The following is an 11,354-nucleotide window of genomic DNA, read 5'->3' as shown; positions in this document are numbered from 1 at the left end:
TTTCGTCTTTTTGAATGTGTTTTTCCGATTTGTTTTAATGTTATGGTTTTCCAACGGTCTTCTGTAACATTTGGACGAAATAAATAATTTTTTTTACCAAAAAACTCTTTTTCTGTTTTTTTGCGAGAGGCACGGTCGTGGCTCCAGGAGAAAAAAATGTGTTTTCATTTTTTTGCGAGATGCACGGTTCTTTCTTTCACGAAAGACACGGTTTTGACTTCGTGCCTTTCGGACAGGAAAAAAAAACGCGTTTTTTGTTTTTTTATGTGGGAGGTACGGTTTTGCTTCCGCAAAAGACTCGAGTTTGCCTTCGCGAGAGGCACGCCCCGAAAGGGAAAAAACGCGTTTTATGTTTTATTTCGAGAGGCACGGTTTTGCTTTCGCGAAAGACACGGTTTTGCCTTTGCGAGAGGCACGTCCGTGCCTCTCCCGAAAAGGAGAAAAACATGTTCTTTTTTTCTCGTGAGAGGCACGGTTTTGTTTTCGCGAGAGGCACGGTTTTGTTTTCGCGAAAGACACGGTTTTGCCTTCGCGAGAGGCATGACCCGTGCCTCTCTGAAAAGTAAAAAAAAATCACGTTTTCTGTTTTTTTTTCTATCACGTGAGGCACGGTTTTTTCTTCCGGTTTTTTTCGTGAAAAAAAGTCCGTCAAAACCTATCAACATGGGATCTATTTTGAAGATCTCGACGCGAGAAAGACAACGGTGGAAACGGTTCAAGATTTGAACGCACGGTTTAGGAGATAAAACATTTTAAAAATACGAATCTAGAAAAAAGGAAAAAAAAATCTCAGGTTGCGGCAAGTGACCCATACAGTGCGTCACTTGTCGCAACCTATGAAGGTGAGAGTAATCGTTCGAAGGTGTATTTGCTAATTAGTGATTTCGGTCAAACAGTAGCTCTCACATATATCTTGTTGTAAGTGAGATATAGTTCTCGCACTCGGGTCACCCGCAGCGCGGTCGCTGCTCGTTCATGTAGCTTACGTGATGATCCGGTCCACGCTCTAGATCGCTGGCAAAAAAAAATGAAGTATCACCCGCTTTTTGTAGCCCCTGTTCTCACTCTAACAAGGTCTTAATTTATAAAATAAGTTTTTTTAATAACTTTCATGATTTTTTGTTTTCTTCTTACCTTTTCAAAATCCCTGAATTTTTGAATTTCCTTTATATCTAAATGAAAGTGATGAAAAATGTTCAACGTATTCTTCTTTCAGGTTGTACAACAAAATGTTCATAGTATGTTACAAAAGAGGGTTCACTGAACACTACAAAAACGCAAGCAGCATGAAAAAAGATTCAGCGTGTGTTCAAAAAACTTTACCATGCACTAAAAAAAAGTTCACTGTATATAATAGGGGTGTTCAGTGTATATGATGAAAAAAGGCTCAGGTTATGTAAAAGAAAGTTCACCATACACTAAAAAAACAGTTCACACTATACAGTACCCCCTCCAATCCATATTACATACAGTGCAAAACGGAAAAGAACAACAACAAAAGCAGATGGAACACAGATGAAAAAGAAAAAAGAAAACCACAACACATAATAATTCTATAAAGATGTTTACGACACATCTAGATGTGACATAGTTATCACACATCAAAATCATTAAATTAAGCATAAACACGAAAAGAGAAAGGAAAAGAAAATATCCACACGAACCTTCATGCAAGATCAATGATACAGAACTTAGATGTGTAATACTTATCTCACATCTAGATGTGTTTTAGCAGAACAGTTGTATAAATGAAAAATTGGTCAGGTAGCGAGAAAACCATCAGAGAAATACAGAGAAGAAGAAACTCCGGGTGGATTAGGATCGTTGGGGCGTAGCAGGAGGAGGATGAGGAGGCGCCATTATTTATGGTCCCGCAATCTGAATCTCTGTCCGAGGCCGCATCACGCGCCTAGCTGGCTGGCAGTGCCATCTATCGCAAGGCATCGTAGTAACCCTAGAATTGACACCCATACGTACGTGCACCACAGTAACTGTACGCGCATGTCCCCTCTTCCTCCTCTTCTCTCTGCATATTTGCATGATGTTCTGGTGATCTAAAACGTCTTACGCAAAGAGAAAGAACATGGAATCCACAGTCCACGAAACGATCAAGCGGGATCGCTGGCTCAACGAAGGCGTGTCCACAGCTCGGAAGGCCGCACATATAAGTATTTCCCACGCTCAACACGCTCAGAAGTCCATGAACAGGTTTAATCTTTTCTTGAGGATGAGCGATCATAAGTTAACTACGTCGAGCGATTGCGTTGACCAACATAAACGCCCCTACGTGTATTTTTTCCGACAAGGGAAATATATTAATATCGCGAATCCGCTAAGTGTACTGAATACTGATAACAACCGACGACCAAGTCTCTAATTCAGGCACTGTGATAGTATGTCACAGCTTTCAATAATCACACTTGGTATATTGCCCCCAAGAAGAAGAAGGTGGGAGAAGAAGAAGGGAAAGTGGGTGGGTAATAGAAAAGGAGGAACAATATCAACAGCAAACAGCAACAGCCCGAATAGAATACGGGTGGTGGTGGTGGCGCGCAGACATCTCTTTCACGCGCGAAAAATACAGCCGGACGGGGACAGGCAACATGCATCTTGATACGGAGCATCATCATCATATATCCAGCACAAGTACCGTCTCCATTGCCCATCCCGTTCACCAGAGCCCAGAGCGGCATATCGTAGCCACAAAAGGCACAAGGCAGGCAGGCAGGCGGCATCCACGTACGTCCTGGAGGACCTCGGGCTTCACCACCTATCTCGGCTCCATTCCATTCTTTGATCCTCTTCTCCACTAGTCGCCATGCAGCAGCAGCAGCAGCAGCAAGGCAAGAAGCAGAACATGACAACGATCTGCTCGTCGGGTTTCCGCGCATCTCTTCTTCATCTTGCTTTGTTTGTTTGTTTGTTTGCAGATGGGTTCGGCAAGCGGCTGCTGCTCCGCGTCGCAGCGCTGTGCCACGGGAGTGATAAGGGGAGGTCACCGGCGCCTCCTACCGCCATGGCGGAAATGCCGAGGGTGGAGATGGCCGGCGACGGCCGCGTCGACCGCCTCGAGAAGTTCTCCCACTACGTCGGTCAGTCTTCGCCATTTCTCTTCCGAATCCCATCAACGTTTGCAGCAAGCAATTCCCTTTTCAAATCCCTCCTTCACTCCAATCGGACCAACGAGCCTGTCTCTGCTGTTCTTGAATATTTGCGTGGATGCTGCGTACGTTCCTGTGACCGTCTTCGCCATAAGGGTACTGTTTTGTAGTCCCTGTTACCACTTGGATCGTGTGAGATGTTCTCCCCTTTCTGATGCCAAGCAAGCAAGCTCTGACTAGACTAACCCCTGCCACTTTCCAACCAGACGTTTGTGTCTTGGTGCTTGAAATTTCGCATGCTCCAAGCAGTACAAGATCCAAAACAGAAAGTAGTAAATTCATATATCCTCCACCCCAGAAAAACAAATGAAAGTAAACCCTTTCTGATTGACATGGCCACTGCTGCTTTGCTTTGACGGAAGAGTAGCACCTACTATATATCCAGCCACTGATCAACCCAAGTATCTACTTCTCCTGGCTGACGCGTGCGCTGCTTCCTCCATGGAAAACGAACACCTGGCCAGCCAGCCAATCGCCTACCCACTACGCACGACACCTCCAGGGATAGAAACAGTGGCCATCCTCCCACGAGCGTCTACGTCTGTACTGTGTTAACTGGTCATGCCGGTCCGAAGCACGGGCACGACACAACGCACCAATTTCTGTGCTGCGGCCAGGTCTCGCGTGGTGAGGTTAATCGTACGTGTAGTGTAGGCGGGTGTAGCAGACAGCTTTGGTGCTAAAACTGGGCAGCGCACTGACTGAAGAAAGCGGTTAGCGATAATGATGATGGCACTTGATCTGCCTCCCTGGCCACACGCCTGCCTACCAAGCAGACCATGCCATGCCATGGCAGGGCCCATTAGCCGTCTCGTCGAGATCAATGCATGCAGCTGGTACCGCACGGCGGCGACGCCATTGTCGAGCCGTCCATGGCCACACCTTTTCATGCATGCATGTGGCTCAAAACTTCCTTCAATTCTACTCCTCTCCTGAAAAAGATAAGGCGTGATTGAGAATCCCTGACAACACATCGAGATCAGAGCCGGTCTAGTTCCTGCCGTGAATCACCGTTTCCAAGTTAGTTACTACTACTATTAGTTGATTGATCTCAACTGATCGTGTGTGGCATGCAACGCATGCAGCAAGGCAGCTTGGGTTCGAGGAGGCGAGCGAGTGCCCGCAGCTGTGCAAGGCGGCCAACAGCTACCTCCGGCAGAGCAGCAGCTGCATGGCGGACGTGTACGGCCTGCTGGACGGCGGCGGCGCCGGCCCGGACGCCGACGCGCTCTACGTCAAGCTGGTGGACGAGCTGGAGAGGTGCATCCTCGCCTACTTCGCCTTCCACTGGGACCATGCCACCACCCTCGTCACCCAGGTACTGTGCATGGTGTGTGTACTGCGACTCAACTTAATTTGGCTTTTCAGTTTGACGATCGTCGTCTTTGGCGGATCTGGAAGCAAAGTAGACGGACGTCCGGTCGATCTCGACGAATTACGAGCGACGCACATGAGCTGTGCATGGCTTACTTACGTTATTGTTGTGTGGCTTTGCCGTCAATCACGCATCTACGTACGCTTAATGTGCAGGCCTTGAGCGTGGACAGCGCCAACAAGAAGAAGCTGAGGAACGTGATTCTGGAAGCTAACAGGTGAAAAGTCAAAACCCAACTGCAAACTAACTACTCTCCCCGTCCCAAAAGAAATGACTAGGTTTTGTACTGACTTTAGTAAAAACAGAGTCAGTTTTGAGTCACTTACTTTGAGACGGAGGGAGTATTTTTTTTTTAAAAATTATGTGGTAGTACTATATAATATCAAGCATAAATTAAAGGTGTGTATTGGCTGTATCTTCGTTTTAAAAGAAACTCATTGATTGGCCTTATTTCTAATGTTGTTCATGATATATATATAAAGTACACGAACTTTGACTAAATTTTATTGGACCAGCAAGACTGAATCATATATGTCCCTACAAGAGAATCGTGACCATGATGACCTTTCTAAGGGATATCTTTTATAAACATGTTAATGGAAAACAAACAAAGTACTACATGCATACATAATGACATATTAGACTAGTCGTTAGGTCGATGTTTACATGATAGCAGTAGATGAGAGCACTCATGCATGATTTGTCTCCATTGGCATGTTTGAATGCATGCATATATGTACAGCTCATCTCTTGCTTTCACCAAACGATTTTGTTTTCGCCTTCACAATTTTCCTTTGGTCAAATTATTTGACATGGCCAAGTATTTCTATAATCCGACAGAGATAAGCATGAGCAAGTTTTCATAGTTCCTACCTAACAGATAACTAACGGGAGTTTCATAAAAAGTAACTAACAGAATTATCTCATCGTTTAAGAAAGCGACACACATAGACAATAACTTAAAGTTTCTAGCTAAGAATTTTCTAAAGTGGTGTAGTTTACCCCATTATTTTACGAGCGGCACAAGACAAATGTAGTGCATATAACTATTTACACCATCACATATTTACTCGCATGTTTTTTTGCTCATGTCAATAAATTGATAATACTTCTCACATTTTTTATAAGACGACATTAAGCTTCCCAAGATACACTATATATGATGCCTCGTTTCATTTGCACATGTGCAAATGCTTACTAAAACATATACGACGTACTACTAGCGCATCACCCATAGACCCACACAACCGCGAGTTCTCATTTCCAATTGTCCAAACTATTTGTTTTGTTTTGTTTGCAACAGCTGCCAAGACTACGACAAGTGCTTAACAGAAACATGTTGTGACATGGCCCCAAAGTCATTGCTGATACGCAATAATTGAATCAACCGTTATTAATAGGCAGCCTCGTCTAAAACCCTCCCACTAGGCCATGTATACATCATGGAGTAGGCCAAGCCAGGTGTATGGCAATGATTCTAACGCTATCAATGTTGGAGATTCGTTGTGAAGACATCCTCTAGTCCATCATCTATATCGTCGCTCACTCAACTATTCTAGTGGTCAATTTTCACCTTTAAATATCTGCTCCGATCGTTCTGGGACGTGAACAACAACAACAACAAATGTTATGTAGAAGTGCGATCGACCATGGATAAAAGAGGGTAATTGATGGTGCATGCATGCTAACACCATCGCATTTCAGAAGAAGAAAAAAAACTGCATTAGTAACTAGTAGTTAAAAGGCTTGCATTGCATGCATGAAACTAATTGAGATTGGGTGGATGTGACGAGCAGGAAGCAGCGGTTCGATCGGATCACGAGGGACCTAAAGGTGACCCGTGTGTTCTCCACGCTGGTGCACGAGATGAAGGCCATCGGCACCGTGGCGGGGATGAATGGTGACGAGGAGGCGCACTGCACCGACGTGATGGCTCCGGTGGCACACAACGACCGGTCCCCGGTCTTGCTTCTGATGGGCGGCGGCATGGGCGCCGGCAAGAGCACCGTGCTCAAGGAGATACTTCAAGAGTAAGTAGTAGTACCAAGGATTTGAAGTAATCACTTGTTGCAACAATGGTGTATTCGATTCGAGTTTGAAGCCGAAGCATGTTGAATTTTCAGGCCGTTTTGGGTAGAGGCAGGGACTAACGCGCTGGTGGTTGAGGCGGACGCTTTCAAGGAGACGGACGTGATCTACCGCGCCATTAGCTCCATGGGCCACCACAACGACATGCTTCAGACGGCAGAGCTGGTACGATTCATGCTTGCAGTTACATAATTTGATTAGATCTATATATATATATACAAATACAACCATCATCATCCATTAAAATGAACCGTCGTTATTTCGACGGTGTTTACAAATGGACCAGCGTTGTTTCGACGACGTTAATGAATGGATCAACATTGTGACGTATGCTCTTATATTATAGGACGGAGGGAGTAGTTGTGGTTGGCCGGTCATACATCGGTATAGTTTGGATCTGCTCTAGTTCAGTTTATTCATGTTAACGTGCCCAGCAGTCCAGACGACAAAAACGGCCATGCACCTCTTATTAGCTAGAGGGAAAAAAATGGGTGACCAACCGGCCGCTCAACCGTAGGGATCAGCAGCACACATGGGCTGGGCTAGCATAGCGGCGTAATTGATACTCCTACTGCTGCTGTCCGACACTCCGACCAACCGACACTTTCACCAACTGTATGGCATCTACTCCTACCTAGTCAGAAGTACGGTGAAAATCCCCCGCAAAAAAATTTAAAAAAGGCACTGCGAAAATCTATTTATCTGTGCAGTTAGGCCATGTTCGGATACTCTCCGCTCCCCAATCGCAGCTCCCAGAATGAAGAGAGGCGAACGCAATTACAAGGAGCGGCTCGGACCCGGAGCGGAGTTACGATGCGGGGGAGCTTTCGAACAGGCACTTAATTTCATGGAATTCGGAGAGGCGCAAATTCGTGATGGGTCTGCTTTCTCTGTGTGGTGTAGAGCATTTATCTATCTATCTATTTATTTCTGCTGCCCTGGTGACAGGGTCCACGAAATGTGTACGGTATGGGTTTTTTGGGACTTGGGCTGGCATGTTGGGAACCAGGGCGGGACCAGGGAATAAGCAGAGAAATGGACTGATGTTCCTACTATTTAAGGATTTTCTGAAAAAGTAGGTCCTAGTTCAAATTGATGAGCATTAGCTAACACATCAAGGGAGTAGCTACCAATCTAAAGAAAAATGTACGTACAATACCCTGTCAAGCTCCAAGACACAGCAAACTGTTTCACTAGGGGAAAATATTTTCTTGCCACATTTTCTTTTTGTTTTTGAGGACCATCCTCGATTTTTCTTTTCTTTTTTGAGACCACCTCATTCTTTTTGAGAGTTTCCCATATTTTCCCCTTCTTTTGAGAGAACCTTCTATTTTTTCTCTTTTTCTGACACCCACCTCCCGTTTTGAGAACTCCCCCCCCCCATTTTTCCTTCTTTCGAGAGAACCTTCCCCCATTTCCCCTTCTTTTGAGATAACCTTCCCTCATTTCCTCCTTTTCAGAACCTTCCTCCATTTTTTTTCTTTTCTGATATTGCCCCCCCTTTTAAGAGTATCCCCTATTTCTCCTTTTGTAGAAACCTTCCCCCATTTTTCCTTTCCTTTTAGAACCTCCCGCCATTTTGTTTATGTTTTTTATCATCGTCCACTTATCATGGGGGAAATTGTTTCGTGTCTACTAGGGAAATATGCCTGCTTAATCTGGGTCCAAGCGCATATTTCTAGGAAAAACCGTATCTGCCGCTCGTTGCGCCAGACTATCAGCAGAATGCACGAGAGGCAGGCGAGTGCTTGGTGGTGGCAGACCCATTTTTACTGTAACGTATTACATTGTTTCAACCGGTTGGGAACCATATAAAACCTTCCTCCGTTTCGGGGTTTCTATTTTTTTCTAGTTTCATGTGTGTTTCTATAGTTTTTCACTAGCAAAAGGGCCCGTGCGTTGCAACGGGAGAAAAATAATTATAATCTTCAAGGATGCTTATCATATTACATCTTAAATTTTTAGGGCATTTCTTGAAATGCATGAACATTTTTTGAATTAGCAAACATTTTTTTCAATTGCACTCAAAAAATAATGCACAAACTTTTTTTATCAAAATCATGGACTTTTATTGTTTTCACCAACATTGTTCTCAAAATTATGAACATTTTTCTGAATATGGGAATACTTTTACACATATCCCGAGCAATTTTTGAATTCACAAACATTTTATGTTTTCTTCAAAATTCTATTTCAAAATTCTCAGTTTTATAAGTTGGAAAAGTTTTTCAAAAGTCGACATTATTTAAATTTAAAAAAATGGAACAGAAAATGAAAAAAAAATTGAGACTAAAAACAGAGGCACGAACTGTTTTAAAGATTTTTTACATGGACTTTTGTTTAAAAATATTGACTTTTTTCATTTTACAGACATTTTCTAAAAATTTAAACATTTTTTTGTATATGCAAACATTTTTCAAAACTCCTGAGTAGTTTTTGAATTCTCAAAAAAATTATGTTTCTTTAATATTTTATTTCAAAATTCTCAGTTTTTTAAATTTAAGAAAAATTATTTGAAGATCTAAATTATTTAAAGTAGAAAAAAATGGAACTGAAAAGTAAAATAAAAAACTAAACTAAAAGAACAGGCGGCCACGCATGGGCTGGCTCAAATAGGTGTGCTGCATCTTTTTGCAATGCCCAAAGCGTAATAAAGGAGGTACCTACATGGGCCGGCCCGGTCCGATGATTTTCCTGTTTGAAACGTTTTCAATGACTTATAAGTGGCAATTGTGGGTAATTTTGATCAACTTTATGAATAATATTAATGGCGGATGACAGAAGTACTAATTGCTTTATTAGTAGGTAAAGATTAACATTTCTGGGTTTGTATTGTTCATTATTTTTTTTATCTACTTTTTTCCTTTTCTTCTTCTTTTTCCAAAACTTTCAAAAATAATATTTATTTCATAAATAATTTTCGCAAATTTGTCAAAATGTTCATATTTTCAAGCTTTGTTTGGTGTTTCCATTTAAAAAATGTTCACATATCTAACAAAAAGTTTTCTTTTCCCAAATGATGCTAGGAGTTTAAAAAGAGTTCATGTTTTAAAAATATGTTGTCATTTTAGAAATTGTTCATGTTTTACATAAATTGTCTGTGTTTTATGAACATCGTGCTTTTCGTAAAAAAATGATTTTTTTCACGTTTGTAAAATAATGTGTCTGACTTTAATATTTCTTCAAATTTTTAGAAATTGTTCATGTTTTTCATAAAATCAAAATCTACAAAAATGTGAGAATTACAAGAAAATTTTCGCATTGCTTAATTTTTATTATGAATTTCGAGTTTTTTCTGCATTTTCAAAAATTATTCGACATTTCAAAATTGTCAACACAAGCGCTCCGCCATTAGGCCCATGAGTCAACACAACCGCTAGTGGGTTAGCCCGGCCGAGAATTGCATCATTTGTTTTTTGAGAGCAGAATTGCACATCATTGATGATCGGCCTTTGATTTGATTTCACAACAGGTGCACAAGTCGTCGACGGACGCGGCGTCGTCGCTGCTGGTGACGGCACTGAACGAGGGGCGCGACGTGATCCTGGACGGCACGCTCTCCTGGGAGCCCTTCGTGGAGCAGACCATCGCCATGGCCCGGGCCGTGCACTCCCAGCGCCACCGCATGGGCGTCGGCTACAAGGTGGACGAGGACGGCGCCATCACCGAGAACTACTGGGAGCCCGTCCCCGACGACCGGGACTTCGTCGCCGCCAACCGGGACCGCAAGCCGTACCGCATCGAGGTCGTCGGCGTCGTCTGCGACGCCTACCTCGCCGTCGCCAGAGGGATCCGGCGGGCCATCATGACGGGGAGGGCGGTGCGGGTGAACTCCCAGCTCACGTCGCACAAGCGGTTCGCGGCGGCGTTCCAGAGGTACTGCCGCCTCGTCGACGGCGCCAAGCTCTACAGCTCCAACTCCCTCGGCTCTCCACAGGTACTTCGCTCGTCTACTAATCAACTACGTACTTAGCCAGCAATAATTTGTGCTCGGTTGCTGATCATCTGGCTGCGGATTTTCCTTTCTCTTAGCTGATCGCGTGGAAGGGGGAGATCAACGGCAGCCTGCTGGTGGAGCCGAAGGAGATCGACTGCCTGGACAAGGTGAGCAACCTGAACGAGAACGCCACCTCCCTGCACGACCTCTACCCCGGCGGCGCCACCACCTGCGGCTCCCGCTCGATCTGGGACGAGATGATCGTCGCGCCGTCCCGGGCCGCCGTCCAGCGAGAGATCCGGGACGCCATCCGCTCCGTGGAGCCGGCGGCGACGCCGACCGCCTCGTAGCATCTTGTCATGTTGATGTTGCGCGCGCAAATGATCGCGGTCACAGTTTTGGCGCGGCAAATGGAGAGCGGACTGGGGAAACTTGAGTTGTTATGTGAGGTTTCTCTTTGGGTGATGGCCGTTGGTGCATGCAACAATGTCTGCAGCTAGCAGTTCAAATGAGATGTATGTTTTGCGACGTCCGTGTTTGAGAATAAATAAATACTGTAATTAATTAATTACCTGAAGAATAATATTTCCTCTGTACAAAAGTCCAAAAGTTTTCTAAGTTGACGAAGAAGATCTGCAAGATGACGGAAACCAACTTTTTACTCAAACATGGATAATAAATAGAGTGAATTTCACATTTTACCCTGTAGATATACATTTGTGACACTAAATACCCCGTCAAGTGGAAATCATCTAGAATACCCTTTTAAGATACTTTCGACCTTGGTTTTCTC

At 43.9% G+C, this 11,354-nt stretch overlaps 1 protein-coding gene across 3 annotated transcripts; it reads left to right on the top strand.

Moving 5' to 3' along the window:
* Positions 1 to 2,645: 2,645 nt before the first annotated feature.
* Positions 2,646 to 11,154, top strand: LOC123447723 (calmodulin calcium-dependent NAD kinase-like). 3 transcript variants are annotated; one of them, XM_045124361.1, is made up of 8 exons: positions 2,646 to 2,843; positions 2,931 to 3,092; positions 4,247 to 4,479; positions 4,692 to 4,753; positions 6,333 to 6,566; positions 6,660 to 6,789; positions 10,097 to 10,561; positions 10,657 to 11,154. In XM_045124361.1, the coding sequence occupies exons 1-8, from the start codon at positions 2,819 to 2,821 to the stop codon at positions 10,909 to 10,911; spliced, it is 1,566 nt and encodes a 521-aa protein (XP_044980296.1). In that variant the 5' UTR covers positions 2,646 to 2,818; the 3' UTR covers positions 10,912 to 11,154. The 3 variants fall into 3 exon arrangements, with proteins under 3 accessions (XP_044980296.1, XP_044980295.1, XP_044980297.1); XM_045124360.1 differs by lacking the exon at positions 2,646 to 2,843 and having other exon boundaries at positions 2,858 to 3,092; XM_045124362.1 differs by lacking the exons at positions 2,646 to 2,843; positions 2,931 to 3,092 and adding an exon at positions 4,015 to 4,149.
* Positions 11,155 to 11,354: the final 200 nt, after the last annotated feature.

The sequence above is a fragment of the Hordeum vulgare genome, chromosome 4H (genome assembly GCF_904849725.1).
Source record: "Hordeum vulgare subsp. vulgare chromosome 4H, MorexV3_pseudomolecules_assembly, whole genome shotgun sequence".
Lineage (NCBI taxonomy): Eukaryota > Viridiplantae > Streptophyta > Magnoliopsida > Poales > Poaceae > Hordeum > Hordeum vulgare.
Note: the sequence above shows the minus strand (reverse complement) of the source record. Positions and strands in the feature narration are given on the sequence as shown.

Excerpts from the sequence above, each read along its gene's own strand:
- LOC123447723 (XM_045124360.1), top strand. The coding sequence starts at position 2,858 with ATGACAACGATCTGCTCGTCGGGTTTCCGCGCATCTCTTCTTCATCTT. Across the intron at positions 6,567-6,659 it reads CTCAAGGAGATACTTCAAGA|GCCGTTTTGGGTAGAGGCAG; the intron begins GTAAGTAGTAGT and ends TTGAATTTTCAG. Across the intron at positions 10,562-10,656 it reads ACTCCCTCGGCTCTCCACAG|CTGATCGCGTGGAAGGGGGA; the intron begins GTACTTCGCTCG and ends CCTTTCTCTTAG.